General features: G+C 44.9%; 1 protein-coding gene across 1 annotated transcript in view; it reads left to right on the plus strand.

Annotated features, from left to right (window-relative positions):
- LOC126189517 (MLX-interacting protein) overlaps positions 1–16,030 on the plus strand; it is a 401,730-nt gene that overhangs the window by 310,918 nt on the left and 74,782 nt on the right. Inside the window, exon 11 of the mRNA XM_049930949.1 lies at positions 11,438–11,566. Within this exon, the coding sequence (XP_049786906.1) occupies positions 11,438–11,566 (129 nt within the window). The remainder of the gene's footprint in view (positions 1–11,437; positions 11,567–16,030) is intronic.

Consider the following 16,030-nt stretch of genomic DNA (forward strand, 5'->3'; position numbering starts at 1 on the left):
CGACAGTGCAGCACACCCAGCCACATGCTCCACTTAAACATGTCTCAGGTAGATTGGTTCCCATCAGCCCCTGCCTTCTTGCTCTGCTTGTTTTGTGTAACATGATCACTTGACCTGATGTAAGCATTGGTCTTCTTACCACCATTGTAGGAAGAAAGGACAAATTGCGGCAGTATGCCATGCATCTCGATTTATGTACATTGGTGTGATTAGCCATGCATGTAACAGGCTTGCAACTGTTTCTAATGATCTGTTCATCATTATGTATATTAATGGGACACCACTACAGTTACAAGTGGGTACAGGCATGGCAGCCATGCTTATTAATTCTAATATTTATCTGTGTGTTGGCTCCTGTCGTCGTCTGCTACCTCATGTATCAGTTATAACAGACAGCAAATCCCTAATCTTGAACGGTTTATGGTGAAGATAGCATACAGGGTGATGGTCCACACACTGACTTTCTGTGTGATGGACAGAGCTTTTACAGAAGATTTGTTTGGCTTCTATACTTTTAAGGTGTTTGGGTTCACGATCGCAAATTTGGCTAACGCTATTTCCAGTCTTGTGCCATATAAGTAATTAGATGGACATTGCAGAGAATTTTCAGACATTTTTATGCATGGGCAGGCAAGACCAGAGATTTTACAGTGCACATTCTTCTTAAACCCACAGCACAGACTCATTTCCTCAGAGCCAGGTTATTGTCACTTGCATTTCATAACCAACTAAAGGAAGAACTTTATTATGAAAAGGAAAGTTGCTACTCAATATATAGCGGAGATGCTGAGTCGCACATAGGCACAAGAAAAAGACTCTTGTAAGTAAAGCCTTCGTGAATAATAGACAGACAGACACCAATTCACACACACAGCTGCAGTCTCAGGCAACAGCAACCACACTGTGAGCAGCAGCACCAATGCAGGAGGGGATTGGCAACTTGGTGGGGGTAAGGGAGGAAACTGGGGCGTGGAGGGGAAGGGATGTCTGGTGGGGGTAGCTGACAGTGGAGTGCAGCAGGTTAGACAGAGGCCAGGGGAGAGATTTTTTTTTTGGGGGGGGGGGGGGACTAGTGGAAAAGGAGAGAAATAAAAAGACTGGGTGTGATGGTGGAAAGATGGCTGTGCAGTGCAGTGCAGTGCTGAGATGGGAACAGGGAAGGGGCTGGATGCGTGAGGACAGTAACTAACAAAGGTTGAGGCCCAGAGGGTTGTGGGAATGTAGGATGTATCACAGGGAAAGTTCCCACCTGTGCAAATAAGAAAAGCTGGTGTTGGTGGGAAGGATCCTGGCACAGGATGTGAAGCAGTGTGCTCAGCAACAGGGTGGTCCACTTGTTTCTTGGCTGCAGTTTGTTGATGGCCATTCATGCAGACAGCCAGCTTGTTGGTTGTCATGCCTACATAGAATGCAGCACAATGGTTGCAGCTTAGCTTGTAGATCACATGACTGGTTTCACATGTAGCCCTGCCTGTGACGGGAAAGTTGATGTTAGTGACTGGACTGGAGTAGGTGGTTGTGGGAGGATGTATGGAACAGGTCTCGCATCTAGGTCTATTATGGGGGTATGAGCCATGATGTCAGGGATTGTGAGCAGTGTTGTGTAAGGATGTATGAGTATGTTGTGTGGGTTCGGTGGACGGCGGAATACCACTGTAGGAGGGGTGGGAAGGATAGTGGGCAGGACATTTCTCATTTCAGGGCATGATGAGAGGTAATCGAAACCCTGGTGGAGAATGTAATTCAGTTGATCCAGTCCTGGGTGGTAATGAGTTACAAGGGAAATTCTCCTCTGTGGCTGGATGGTGGGACTTTGGAAGATGGTGGGAGACTTGAAAGATAAGCCATAGGAGATTTGTTTTTGTACAAGATTGGGAGGATAATTACAGTCGGTGAAGGCTTCGGTGAGACCCTTGGTATATTATGAGAGGGACTGCTCGCCACTGCAGATAGGATGACCATGGGTGGCTAGACTGTGCGGAAGGGACGTCTTGTTGCGGAATGGGTGGCAGCTGCCGAAGTGGAGGTACTGCTGGTGGTTAGTAGGTTTGATATGGACGGAGGTATTGATGTAGCCATCTATGAGGTGGAGGTCAACATCTAGGAAGGTGGCTTGTTGGATTTAGTAGGACCAAGTGAAGCAAATGGAGGAGAAGTTGTTAAGGTTCTGGAGGAATGTGAGTAGGGTGTTCTCACCCTCAATCCAGATAGTGAAGATATCATAAGTGAATCTGAACCAGTTGAGGTGTTTAGGATTCTGGGTTTTTAGGAAGGATTCCTCTAGATGGCCCATGAATTGGTGGGCATAGGATGGTACCATGCGGGTGCCCATAGTCATACCCCAGATTTGTTTGTAGGTAATGCCTTCAAAGGAGAAGGAATTGTGGGTGAGGGTATAGTGGGTCATAGTGACTAGGAAGGAGGTTGTTGCTCTGGAATCTGCCGGGTGTTGGGAAAGGTAGTGTTCAATAGCAGTAAGGCCATGGGCCTTAGGAATGTTAGTGTAAAGAGAGGTGACATCAATAGTGACAAGCAGGGCACTGCATGGTAAAGGGAAAGGAACTGTGGAGAGGTGGTCAGATCTCCCATGCCTTATCTTTCCAGTCTCTTACCACCTCCTAAAGTTACACCACCTGGCCACAGAGGAGCATTCCCCCCGTAACTCAGTACCACCCAGGACTGGAGCAACTGAATGCCTTGAAATAAGAAATGTCCTGCCCACTATTCTTCCCACCCCTCCCACAGTGGTATTCCACCGAACCTACACAATATACTCATCCATTCTTACACAACCGTTGCTCCCAGTTCCTTACCTCATGGCTCATTCCCGGTAACAGACCTAGATGCAAGACCTGTTCCACACATCCTCCCACAACCACCTACTCCAGTCCGGTCACTAAGATCACCTATCCCATCAAAGGCAGGGCTACATGTGAAACCAGTTATATGATATACAAGCTAAACTGCAACCACTGTGCTGCATTCTGTGTAGCATGACAACCAACAGGCTGTCTGTCCACATGAATGGCCACTGACAAACTGTGGCCAAGAAACAAGTGGACCACCCTGTTACTGAACATGCTGCCAAACATGGTATCCTTCATTTCAATCACTGCTTCACAGCCTGTGCTGTAAGGATCCTTCCCACCAACACCAGCTTTTCTGAACTGCGCGGGTGGGAACTTTCCCTGCAATACATCTTACGTTCCCACAACCGTACTGGCCACAACTTTCATTAGTCACTATCCTCACCCATACAGCCTATTCCTTGTTCCCATCCCAGCACCATATAGCCGTCATTCCACCGTTACACCCAGTCTTTTTATATCTCTCCATTTCCACTACTGATGGAGTTTCTTTACTCTCATCACAGATCCTGCATTTAGGATCTTCTTCCGTTATACCCATTGTTTTCAGGTGTTTTTTGAAATTCCCATGGCTGGTCATCAGTCTAACCATGAGTTTAATCTCTTTCTTGTTCAAGCCCAGGATTACAGAGCTTCTTTTAAAACATGGCTTTGGCATCATTACCTTACCATGTTTTTATTTATAGACCTTGGTGATTTTCAGGACAGGTTCCGGTCCAATGAATGGATTCTTTGCCCCCATCCTGACCAATCTGTCAGCTTGTTCATTACTACCGATGCCTGAGTGGCCAGGGACCCACACTAAGTTTACCTTATTGCTTCCCACTAGCTCCACCAGAACCCTGTGACATTCTGCAATAATCTTACATATTGTTGCAGGAACTGCCAATGATTTCAGGACTGCCTGGCTGTCTGAGTAGCTGTAGATGCTTCAGTCCTTGTAAGCACCTACACACACACACACACACACACACACACACACACACACACACACACACACACACACACCCTGACTGCAGTGATTTCGGCTTGGAATACCGAGGCCAGTTTTCTTAGAGAGATGGTGCCCTCCAGTCTTGGCTGAACCTCGTACACCCCGGCTCCAGCACCTTAGTCTGATTTTGACCCACCAGTGAACCAGATAGTGATCCCTGCACCGTGTTGAGCTGTTTTTTCCCACTGCTCCCTGTTTCCAATTATCATATTGTAAGGCTTGTTGAAGCAGTTGGGAGTTGTTATATAATCAGCTGGCATTTCCCCAACCATTCCTGTATTTACCTCACTCACTATCTTAGTGTGTGATTCTGGATATCCCAATGAGATGTAGTTTTTACCAGTTTTGAGTCTGTATTGTACCAGCTGCTGCTTTCATCTTGACCCAGAGGTGTGTAGTGGACGCATGTCCAGCATGGTTTCCATCCCAGCGGTTGGTGTGTTTCTAATTCCACCTGTTATGGCTAAGCAAGCCAATCTCTGCACCTTAGCAAGATCTTTAGCTGCAACCTGCTGTCCTACTTTCTTCCACCGCACTACAGTCCTGTAGGAGATCCTAGGTCTAACCACTGTGGTGTATACCCAGTGCATACCTCTGGGGCTTAGGACCCAGTTTTTTCCACAAGCTCTTCTGGTACTCACTAAACTACCTTTCGCCTTGGAGTTGATGCTCTTAATGTGAGGGGTCCATGTTAGCTTCTCATCTAAGGTTACCCCTAGATATTTCACTATCCCCTTCACAGGTAGAATTTCTATGACGACGTCATCTGCGTATACTTGGCAAAAACATTGTCTGGAATTTAGTTCCATTTAGTTCCCTCAGTGAGTTCGTTCACCACTAGATTCCACAATAAAGGGGACAAAACTCCTCCATGGGGACAACCTCTAGTGGAGTTAATTACCGTATCTACTGGAATCTAAGCCGCACTTTTTTTCCAGTTTTTGTAATCCAAAAAACCGCCTGCGGCTTAGAATCGAGTGCAAAGTAAGCGGAAGTTCTGAAAAATGTTGGTAGGTGCCGCCACAACAAACTTCTGCCATTGAATATATGTAGCGCTATACAGGCATGCTTTGCAGGCACAAAGTTAAATACTGGTGTCAAAACCTCTGCATCAGTAAATAAATTAAAAAAAGGTGTAAGACGAGTGTTTTCTCTGCCCCGAGTTTCGATAATGTATTTTTCATACATTATCCAACGTATTAAATACAAATTCCATATTGTTCATCTTCGAATGTAGCAGCATTTCAATGTACTATGAAAATCCGACCGGAAAGACTGGGATGTTTATCAATATGGCCAACTCCACATTCTGAATTTTTTCCAGCCTGTGAGAAGAGATCGTTGCTAATAGGAATTTTATGAATTGTGAATCACATGCAGTATTCTCTGCACCATAAGAATAATACGTATATAAACATTTTGCCATGTATTCTTTCGTGTTTGCTGCTATCTCATTTAAATCTTGTCTGCCTAATAGACTACGAAACTAGAGTGAGACAACAGCAAACGCGGAAGAATATACATATCATGTCATGTTAATATTCGTATTATTCTTATGCCCAATAGTGGTACGGTCAGAAATGAAGAACGGCAATTGACTAGATTTTTAAATCTACGATGACTCTAATTTCTGTGCAGAATGTAATGTACTAAAGAGGCATCTGCAAAGATTTTCAAACGGAGAAAAGTTTTCGCTAAACTCTAGTTCAGAACATCTTCTATCATATGCAGTCTATTATTTGGTTTTTGTTGATCATTATCAAAGAAAGCGGCAGTGTAAGTAACAACAAATAGCAGTCTCTTGCCATTGTTTCACTAATGAGACGATTCCTCTTTTAAGCCATGGTAGCGTGCACAACAGCAAGCCGTGCCGCGAGCGGCGACAGGCCGTTAACACTCATTAACAGAATGCGACAAACAATGCATGACACAGTACAATAATACATTTTCAGCTTAGAGTGACGTAAACACCTATAACATAGAGAATGGCACTTATCAGATCAAAGAAAAATAAGCAATCAATTCAAACCAGACGAAGCACGTGAAAAAGGAAGGGTACCCGTATAAATATGGACGGAGCGCCTGACGCATAGCAATGCGTACCTGGTAAAGCTTAACTGCTAAGCTTACGACTCGAACCAAATTACTGTAGCTGTATTGTCATTCATTCGACTTAAATTGTGTCTCATATTACAATGGACCAACTTTGTTTCGATTTCGGGGTGTGGCCTAAAACTTTTTTCTCCCCCTTGAATTTCGAGTCTCAAATTTCAGGTGCGGCTTAGATTCGTGAAAAAAATTTTTTCCTTCATTTCAAGTCTCATTTTTCACGTGTGGCTTAGATTCAAGTGCGGCTTAGATTCGAGTAAATACGGTACCATCTTTTTATTTATCTTGGTGGCCTCTACCTTCCTTTCACTAAGCATGACTCTAGTCCACCTACATATAGTGGTCCCTAGGTTATGCACCTCTGCTGCCCTAACCATGGAATCTAAGGTTGTGCTACTAAAAGCCCCCTTGATGTCCAGGAAGATGCAGAGTGCCATTTCCTGAAAGTGAAGTGCTTTCTCCACCTTCCCAGTGAATTTGTGGAGAGCTGTCTCGCATGATTTACATTCTTGATATGCATGTTGGTTTGAATGTAGAGGAGCCTAGTAAGCCTCCTCTCCCAAACATGTACATTAACCAGGTTTTCCAATGTTTTAAGAGGGAAGGAGGACTGACTGATTGTTCTCATGTCCTTGGCATTGGGAATGATTCCTGCTGCTAGGCTAACCCTGAATAACCTGCACAGGACTCTTATAAGGTTCTCTCCTGCTTGTTGCAGGAGAGCTGGAAAGATGCCATCTGGGCCAGGTGACTTAAATGGTTGGAATGTTCCCACTGCCCATTGGATTTTACTGAAGTCAACACACTCCTTGGTCCGATTCCCAGTCCTCTCTTCGAATGTCTGAGAACCATTGTCTCTCGGGGATTGCATTCTGGCCTATGTTATCCGCCAGAGCATATTGAGGGAAGCGAGTTGTGAGGAACAATTCGTGTCTCATGTGCTGTCGTTGTATATTCCCCATCCTCCTCCCTTAACATATCTCCTGGATTAGTTGGTACTCTAGCAAGGATTTCATGAAGTCTGGCTTGATCAGCTGTGCCCTACACTTCCTCACAGAATGCCTTCCAGGATGCCTCCTTTGCTTGTCTAATGGCAAGGTTGTAGTTGACAAGGGCCTCATGATATTTTGCCCATTGTCCTTTACATCTCACAAGGTTAAACAGTCTTCGTACCTGTCTTCTTTGCGTTTCGAAGATGTTGTTCCACCAAGGCACACTCCTGTTTGTGCACTTCTTGGTGATTGAGCAGTTGTCCTGGTATGAGGTCACTATGGCAGAGGTTACAGCCTCTGCCACTTCCTCAAACTCTACTGGTTTCTTTATCGTGGTTTTAATTTCTGATAACCTTAAGTCAAGGTCCCTCCTATATGTCTCCCAGTCTATTTTCCTGGGATTCCTACAGGCCGTGGTCAGTCTGATTCCAATTTCAACCTTGAATTTAATATACATGTGGTCCAATGAGGATGGCTCTAATGCCACATGCCATTGTTTGACATAGCTGCCCATCATCATGGAAACAAAGGTAATGTCAGTTACTTCTTCCGTTATGCTGTTCCTGAATGTAGGTTTGTCACCCCTATTCAGGACCTCCAAGCTGTTAGACCAGAGGAATTCAAGAAGGTACTCACCTCTACTGTTGGTGGCAAGTCACCTCTGCTGTTGGTGTCATTGCTGCCACAAACTAGATTCTGGGCACTGGCATCACATCCAGCCAACAGCTGGTCACTTTGCTGATGGCAAGCTTCTGTCAGTCTCCTCACTTCCAAAGGAGGTGGAGAACTGCCTTCGTAAGGAAGGTATGCTGAGGCCAAAACAATTTCCCTTGTGATACCTTCCTCATGTTGCTGCATCCTGATGGTCACCAGGTCCCTGAAACAGAAATCCATCATTGGCATGAAAGAATTCCATTTCTCACATAAATGCATGTTCTGGAGTTTCTTAGATTTCTAGCAGAAATCAGCTTAACTCCAGTGCCACCGAGGCCCGATACACCCTCTTTATATAAGTAGGGTTCTTGTCAGGGTCCACTTCCTGTCTCTCCAGGCGACATCTCAGAGCAACAGTGGCCCCTTTACTGTACTGCAGATTAATCTGCAGCACCTCAAGTCTCTATCTTGCTGCCATAATTGCTTTTGAGGCCTTTGATAACCCTGACGGCAACCTGCGAGAAATCTAAAAACAGTTTCAGCTACTTCTCTCCGACCTCCAGCACCAGGGTTTTTCCTTCCATTACAGCCGTCTGGTTGATTACTCTCCAATCCTCTGTCGAGACTTGTGGGTTCTGGAGCCCTATTTTCTTGAACAGAGTCTTTGGAGAGACATCCTTAAGGATATTTGGTACCGATATTGATACCTTTGAGGTCTTAAGAAGCTCAGCTGCAGTCTTGACCAGCAGCATCGCATCCTCCCATGGGGATATCATGGACATCTTGTCCTTGAGACATTCCACTGTATGCACCCCCTCACAGACAAAAATGAGGGCTCTGCGATCTAGACAGACCCTCCTGAAATTGGGTCGTGGACCAGTATCGCCCCCACCCCACCCCTCCTAATCTTTTCAAAGAGGGTCATTTGCACGAGCTGCTCCTGCTGCGAAGTGATGCTTACCAGTGGATAGCCTTCTTGGATAACTGCCATCCTAAAAATCAAGACTGCAGTACTATAGGTCTGTTTCCCTATTTCTTGCCTCGGCTTTTTCTGGACTCGCTTATCCTGGGAGGAGGGAATCTTAGATTCCTCCCTTATCCTCTTGTTACCTGTCTTCGACGTTGTGGGAGTCTGTGTATCCCTTTCAACCTGAGACAGTTTCTTCTTGAGGTCTTGGTCTCGTGCCCTTTTAATTCCCTTCACTTTTGTTTGGGAAGCAATTCTTTTCCTTCCTTTTGTTTCTGTTCCCTGAGAAGTTTCCTCCTCTGGGCCCCAGACAATCTGGGATCTGGTCCAATTTCATAGTTACAGTTTCCACTTCTTGCTCAGCTCTAGATCCTGATTCAGTAGTGGGAATGCATTCAAACGGTCCTGACCCCGATGTTTGGGTGTCTGAGGACTCAGTTTGTCCCTCCATTTGTTTTAAATTATTTTCATCAGTTGTGTCCATCTTGGTCCCACGAGATTTGGGGATCTACACGGTCCACACCACGGAAAGGCCACATGGTGTAAGGCTACTTACTCACGGAGGTCGCCTGGTATCCCTGAGGCTTTGTTTGCGACACATCTTCCCATGTGCCACGCACCCCTTGGCATGGATCCCATCACACCTTGGGTTGGGTAAGGACTAGGAGTGGATAAGGAAGACAGGACATTGTGGGACGCTCTTAGTCTGAGCCATCAGCTAAGACCTTTCCGGCAGTAGGTCCTATACGTTCAGCATAGCCCTCAGCTTCATGCGAATATGCAAGCCTCCACCTGCACTGACAGTGCTTCGCCAAGGAGGTGTCCCCTGAAGAGGTCCATGGGGGGTCGTTGGAAAGGCCTCTAGCTCGAGTATCAGATCCTATCTCCAATTTTTTTGTGCTGTGCCGTAGACCGACTCTTGTCGACCATAGTGCTATGGGTGGTCATTCAGCTGTCTCTCACATGAGACATTCTTGTGAGATTGAAAATTTAATCACTACTTGTCTGGCCATGCAGGCCATGAGGCAATGCCATGGCAACATTAATTGCTGTGGCTGGGATCTTCACAGTCATTTGAGTATGTCCATCTGGATTTTGCAATGAGCCCCTTTTTGGATGGATGGATATTGACTGATTGTCATAAGTGCCTATCTGTATTTCTATAAATCACAAACTGCTGTTCAATGACATCGGAATCGACGGTGCAGACCCTCATGTAGATCTTCTCCATAGAGGGCCTCCCCTGCACTGTGGTGACAGATAATGGCCCACAGTTTATTTCACAGACTTTTCAAGACTTCTGTGTGCAGAATGGTATCCACCATGTTGGAACACATCCATTCCACCTTCAGTCAAACAAACAGTGAAACAGAATGTGTCATGTGGACTTTCGAAATGGAGATGAAGTAGTACATCAGAGACGCATCTATGGAAGAAGCCCTCAGTTTTTTCCTCAGTTCTGACAGGTCCACTCCGATTGATGAGAAGAACCCTGTTGAGCTGCTGCAGGGGCACCAGCCATGCATTGTGTTGCACCTCCTGCTGCCTACACCAAATACATGTTTGTTGTCACACTATGTGCCAGGGACCCCCATCTGGGCTCCACTGCCCGCGCACACCTCCCAAGCTTTCCTCCCTCCTGGGGTCTGGATTTTTGTCTTCTCCTTCATCCCTACAGGCACCGTCCCTATTTTTGGCTCCCTCACCTGTTCTGAGTCGTCTTTGCTCACCACACTCTCATTCGCTGTTTTCTGCTGCTTCCACTCACCAAGGCACCTGATGTCCACACAGATCCAGCTCATGTGTTGGCGCCCTTTGTGAGTGGCATTGCACCATCAGGCATCCGCCTTCGATGGGGTCATCACCACCAAGAGCATTTTCTGCCCTAAATTCCAGTTTCAACCAACACAGACCTTCTGTCCACTCTGAGGACACCCATCAGCAGTGCTCAGCACAACATGAATATTGCTTTCCTGTGTACCATGTGATACGTCACACTATGAGGGAGGGATGCTGGTATAACAAAAAGCAACAACACACCAGCATGAACTATCACAATTCAATTCCCCTGCACCAGCATGCAGCAGTGCAAGTCCGGCCGTCAGGTGGCTTCACAATCAAACATAGACGGCAGCACCACATCGCAGTCGGCATGGGTAGGTAATGGACACCATCCCTCTAGACACTGACAAGCCATCTTTCTGATATAATCCTGGAGTGGAGTGCATGCTGTCTCATTCTGTTGTTGTATTTTCTCATGTTAACTTTACTCCACTATCAGGACACTCTGCATTGCATTGGATTTGGCTAGCCATTGTTCCTGGGCTGTGTATGGAACTTCTGAACAGTTTTCTCAGTGTTTTATGCTCCAGGGGTGTACTTACTTGTGAGTGTTGTTGCTATGTCCATGTGGCCAAACCGAATACCACAGTATAAATTAAAGTGGAATATGTGACTTTATTTCAGGGCTAGATCAGTGGATTATTCAATTTTTCTATTAATGTCCCTCATTTCTCTGCATAATACACAGAAAGAAAAACACATATGGAAGAAAAAGCTAAGTGTTATAAAATTTGAGGATTTTATAGGATTTGTTAAGTAGTATGGAAATCTAGTTTAAGAGAAAACGTGCAACATGATTTTTGAAAAATACATCAAAGGAAATTGTTAGCTTCTGAATTCAGTATGTGAATGGGATATTTCTGAATGCCATGGAGTGTTTTCTTACATTTAGTTGTATTTAAATTATAATTGCATTGTGAGTTACATGTTTATCATTTTTCATTGCAAAATGAAATGGAGTAGCAAACAGAACCTTCTGATGCAAAAGTGTGTAATTCTCTCAATTTTTCAGATAAGCATGGTAAGCCCATGTAAGAACTCACCATCAGATTTGAGTTCACCTCTGGGGACTTCACCGCTTGGGAGTCCACAATCTCCACCATACCGTAGTTCAAGAAGGGACTCGGGACCACCCCCAAAGGTAATGAATGTGTATCCTTTTTTTACTCACATGGTGATAACTCAGATTCATCTAATATGGTCCCTTTTGATAACATAGACTTTTTAAGTGGTTTGTTCATTTTACAATTGTATCCATAATCAGTTCCTCAAGTTTTCTATTCAAGTAGCACTCAGTTCTCCGATTTGGTGCGGGGGGGGGGGGGGGGGGGGGCACATGCAATCTCTTGGCATTTGCTTATGGTGTGCCAGGAATAAATTACAGAATCACCGGTGTATCCAGCTGTTGCTCACCCTACCATGGATTTGCTTTTTCTTTTATGAATCTCCCCACACACTTCATCATCTGGTGGTTCTTTGTATGAAACAAACATTGACACTTTAGCTAGGGTTGGAATTGATTTCTGCCATGATTACTGAAGAAGCCCAGTGTCATTTAAGAGAACAAGCAAATCACTGTAAATGTTTTTAACTCAATATTTTACAAAAGTTTAATGTACGTGACAACTATTTGGTAGTGCTCACAGACAGGTCTAAACAGTATTATTCTTTTAGGGACTCTGTTGCTTTCCTCGAGTTTGTGCTCAAGATAATTTTATGAAACAAATATACAATACTTCCTGCGGAATTGCAAGGGATCTTGAGGCCACTGAAGCATGTGATATGTATTCATTGTGAAAATATCCATTTACTTCAACTCCTTCTGTGTATTCAGTGTATATCATGCATTTATCCAGAAAATAACTAAGTCCAGGACTAATTCTATACAAACAGACTGTAGAAGGTGGTGCCATTCTGCTAGGTCTCAGAGACAAGACTTAAAAGATATGGTAACAAAGAAGACTCGTACGGAAAGTCCCTTGTTTTCATGTGCTGTCTCCTGACATCCTATCACTCCTGTACTGAGATTCATAGACGTGTGGGTTGTAACTAAAGTGGTAGGGAATGATGGACAGTAATATGTGGTTAGCGAACTGAAATAGTCGCCCACGGCATACCTCTTTCTGTTCACTTTGAGAGATGAAGTCATTCTGTTTCATATATGTCATAATACAAATATTCAACATGTTTTCCACCATGCATAGTGTTTCAATGAAAATTTGGATGCACCATAGTGTCATATTGATTAACCCTTTCATCCCTCTGGCAATTGAAGTTGCATTTATGAGACTTTATTTTCGTGCTAAACAGGTGTTAAACTTTTCATCAAGAGCTCATAGCATGTCTTTTGAAGATATCCCAAGTAACTTACACTGAGTCACTGCCAAACTTAAAGAACATAGAAGGTGGCACGTAGTTATTATCCTCCTAGTTAGTGTGCCTGCGACCCAAGCAGATAATTTGTATGGAGCATTGTAAAGTACTGAATCTGGGTACATGGTGACACACAAATGTCCAGAATGACAATCATACCTGGGGCAAGTGAGTTGAAATGCAACGGCTTACATCGGCACTGCAGGACGTTGTGGTAGCAGCATTGGAAGCGCCGGTATGTGGCAAGCAGTAACATGGAGGGTTACTGCAGTTCTCTACCCTTTCAGGGGCAATAGTGATTTCAGTGCGTACCAAGCATCCTTCCCCCACGCCATGTGCTGTGGTCAGGTACGCAGGAAGTGTCCATGACCTCCGGGGCATCGCATTAAACTGAGTGCGATGCAGAGAGAAGCTCTCTATTGGCAGTAACCATAGAATGGAGCTGGAAGTAACCCTTATGATGATGACTCTACCACAGGCAGACATCATGCAGTGCGATCTGCCAGTGTCTGTGGTGCCAGAGTGGGAGTGATGCAGTTCTCCGGCTCCTCGGGGACAGGAATAAGAATGTACCGGGGCAGCTCCAATGGTTCACTCAGCAGCTCACCCTGCGGAAAGAACTCTTCTGCCACCAGCCCTGTGTGATCCAGGAAGGCCTGGAAAAGACAGCAGTTGAGGGCATGGGAGGCAAAGGGGAGCACATTGCTATAGGCCAGATCAGAGGGAGAGGAACTGCCCCAAGAAGGAGAGAAGAGGTTGGAGGCCAGGATATAACGGGTGGACAGCAAAGGAGGTGCAAGAGGGCCAGTGGGTGTGTAGCCCACCTGCAGGCACAGTTAGTTCCAGTGGCATGCCTCCAACCTGTAACCATTCTGTGTTGTGAAGACAACGCTGGCTCATGAACAATTGCCGGAATCCAGCACTTAAAATGACTGAGGCGCAAATCCAGATATGGGGCCAGGGCGCCTAGTGTGTGAGGTTGGCACAGGCGGTGGGCAAGGGATTGGCAGCAGGAGGTGCAGCGAGGTGTGTGGCTGGCACCCAGGCAGCCTTTCCACTGGACTCTTTTCACTAGTAGGGATGGCCGTTTAGGAACTAGGAAAAAGAGCGCCACTTTCACCAGAGCATCCTCATTTAGTTCTTCATCTGCATTTTAAAGGTCCATACGAGATGCTCCTCTTTTCTGTTAAACTGCGTATCAAATGGAGGTGCTTTGATGTGCTGGATACCATGCTGCGTAATCTGTGGATCAGCACAAAGTAATTATGGATGGGGTCCAACAGCTTGGGTCAGGAGCTGTTCTGTCCACCTCACTGGATACGCTACTGCATCTGGTGTAGAACAGGATCCATGCTGATGGCATTAGCTACACTTGAGCTGATAACAGGAAAGCTGTCCACCACCTGCTGAGCTCCCTCATTTAGATAAAAGCAAAAGATTGCCTCCTGGATATTTGCAGGGGTCGGGACCCATAGGAAGTCACAAGAGAGCATCTGTGCTGGAGTGCTGAACCGTCGGGCAGAAGTGAATCTCTTAACTGTAACAGCTGAGGAACGGGACCCATCATTGCAGCCTGTGGACCATCCTGTCAGGGAGATGAGCTAAAGAGGGACACAAGTAGTTTTTGGGCCATGATGAGGTGAAACTTCACGCCATATAAAAGAAACTACTTTATCGCATATACAGTGTGGTCCATCTGAAGTTTCAGATGAGATTGTCTTGAAAATCATACATCGGGTAAAAATAGTGGGTAAGACAAGTTCGTAAGCTCAAAGGGGGACATCAAATGATACTACACGTGACCTCTAGCCCCCGCTCTCTTGGGTGGGGTGAGGGGAAACTTTTAAATCTAAAATGGAAACCACCATTTTTATTGCAGTTTTGGATTCTCCATAAAAAAGTAATCAAGTTTTGCCTGAACCATTTTTTAAACCATTGACAGATGGCACTGAAATTGAGAAAAAGTAAAAGTGGGGAAAGAACTCTGATTTATTTGGAATTATCCAAGAAAGACGCATCACATCGATAAAAAAATGTGCACCAAATCTTTCGTTATGCCAAATTAAGCTATTTTTGTACAAAATGTACTGTATCCTACTTTGAGCGTTACCCAGGAACGACGACATGGATGTAGTAGAATGATGTTCCCTTGCCTCTCACATGTTGGGGTGCTTCATTAGTGTGAGACCCCTTGCCTCTCACAATTTGGGGTGCTTAATTAATGAAATTAGCCCCGAAGAAATTGTTCAAAATTATCCCCATTTCCTTCAATGCATAAAGTCAATCGTCTGTGAAAGTTGTCCACAGTTTTGAGCAGCGCATCCCGTGGTATGGCTGCACTCGCTCTTCGAATGCGTTGTTCCATATCATTTCGGGTTGTGGGCTGTCTTTCATAAACAATATTATTTTAAATAACCCCACAAGAAAAAATCAGGAGATGTTAGGTCTGGTGAACGTGGAGGCCACTGAATTGGTCCGCCGCGTCTTATCCACCGACCAGGGTACCGTAAATTTAAAACATTCCGCACATTTTTAGCATAAATGGGAGCTGCTGCGTCCTGTTGGAACCACATTCGTTGCCTAGTTTCTAAATCAACATCTTCCATTAGCTCCAAAAAATCATCGCGGAGAAGTTGTAAATAAGATTTACCAGTAACATTTCGTTCAAAAAAAATATGGTCCTATCAAATAACTGTTTTAAATTCCACACCAGACCCTTAACGGCCATTTGTGTTGATTGTCTACGGGTCTGTGCTGGTGTGGATTGACAGGGGACCAATAATGACAATCATGATGATTTAATTTGACATTGTTTTTGAATGTGGCTTCGTCGGTGAATCTAACGTATCTAAAAATATCATTGTCACCTCTTATCGTTTCCAAGGCCCATTGGCAGAAATACACACGTATTTGCATATCTTTCAGCGGTAATGTCTGTGTCAGTATGATACGATACACATAATATTTATGTGTCTTCAAAATCCTCAAAACAGTTGATTTCGGTATTCCAGTTTGCCTCTGAATCGCACGACTACTCATTTCGGGATCCAGTTGAACACAAGCAAGAATGGTAAGAGTACGAGCGTCATTTTCACGTATTTGTGATGACGAGGTGGATGGTGCATGTATACATTACAGGCTCATTGAGTGCAATTTCAAATAACGTTTTCGCTTGGATGTCATCTGTTGGGAAACGATCCGCATACAATTGTGCAGCTGCAGCATAATTGTT

Source organism: Schistocerca cancellata, chromosome 1 (genome assembly GCF_023864275.1).
Source record: "Schistocerca cancellata isolate TAMUIC-IGC-003103 chromosome 1, iqSchCanc2.1, whole genome shotgun sequence".
In the NCBI taxonomy this organism is placed as follows: Eukaryota; Metazoa; Arthropoda; class Insecta; order Orthoptera; family Acrididae; genus Schistocerca; species Schistocerca cancellata.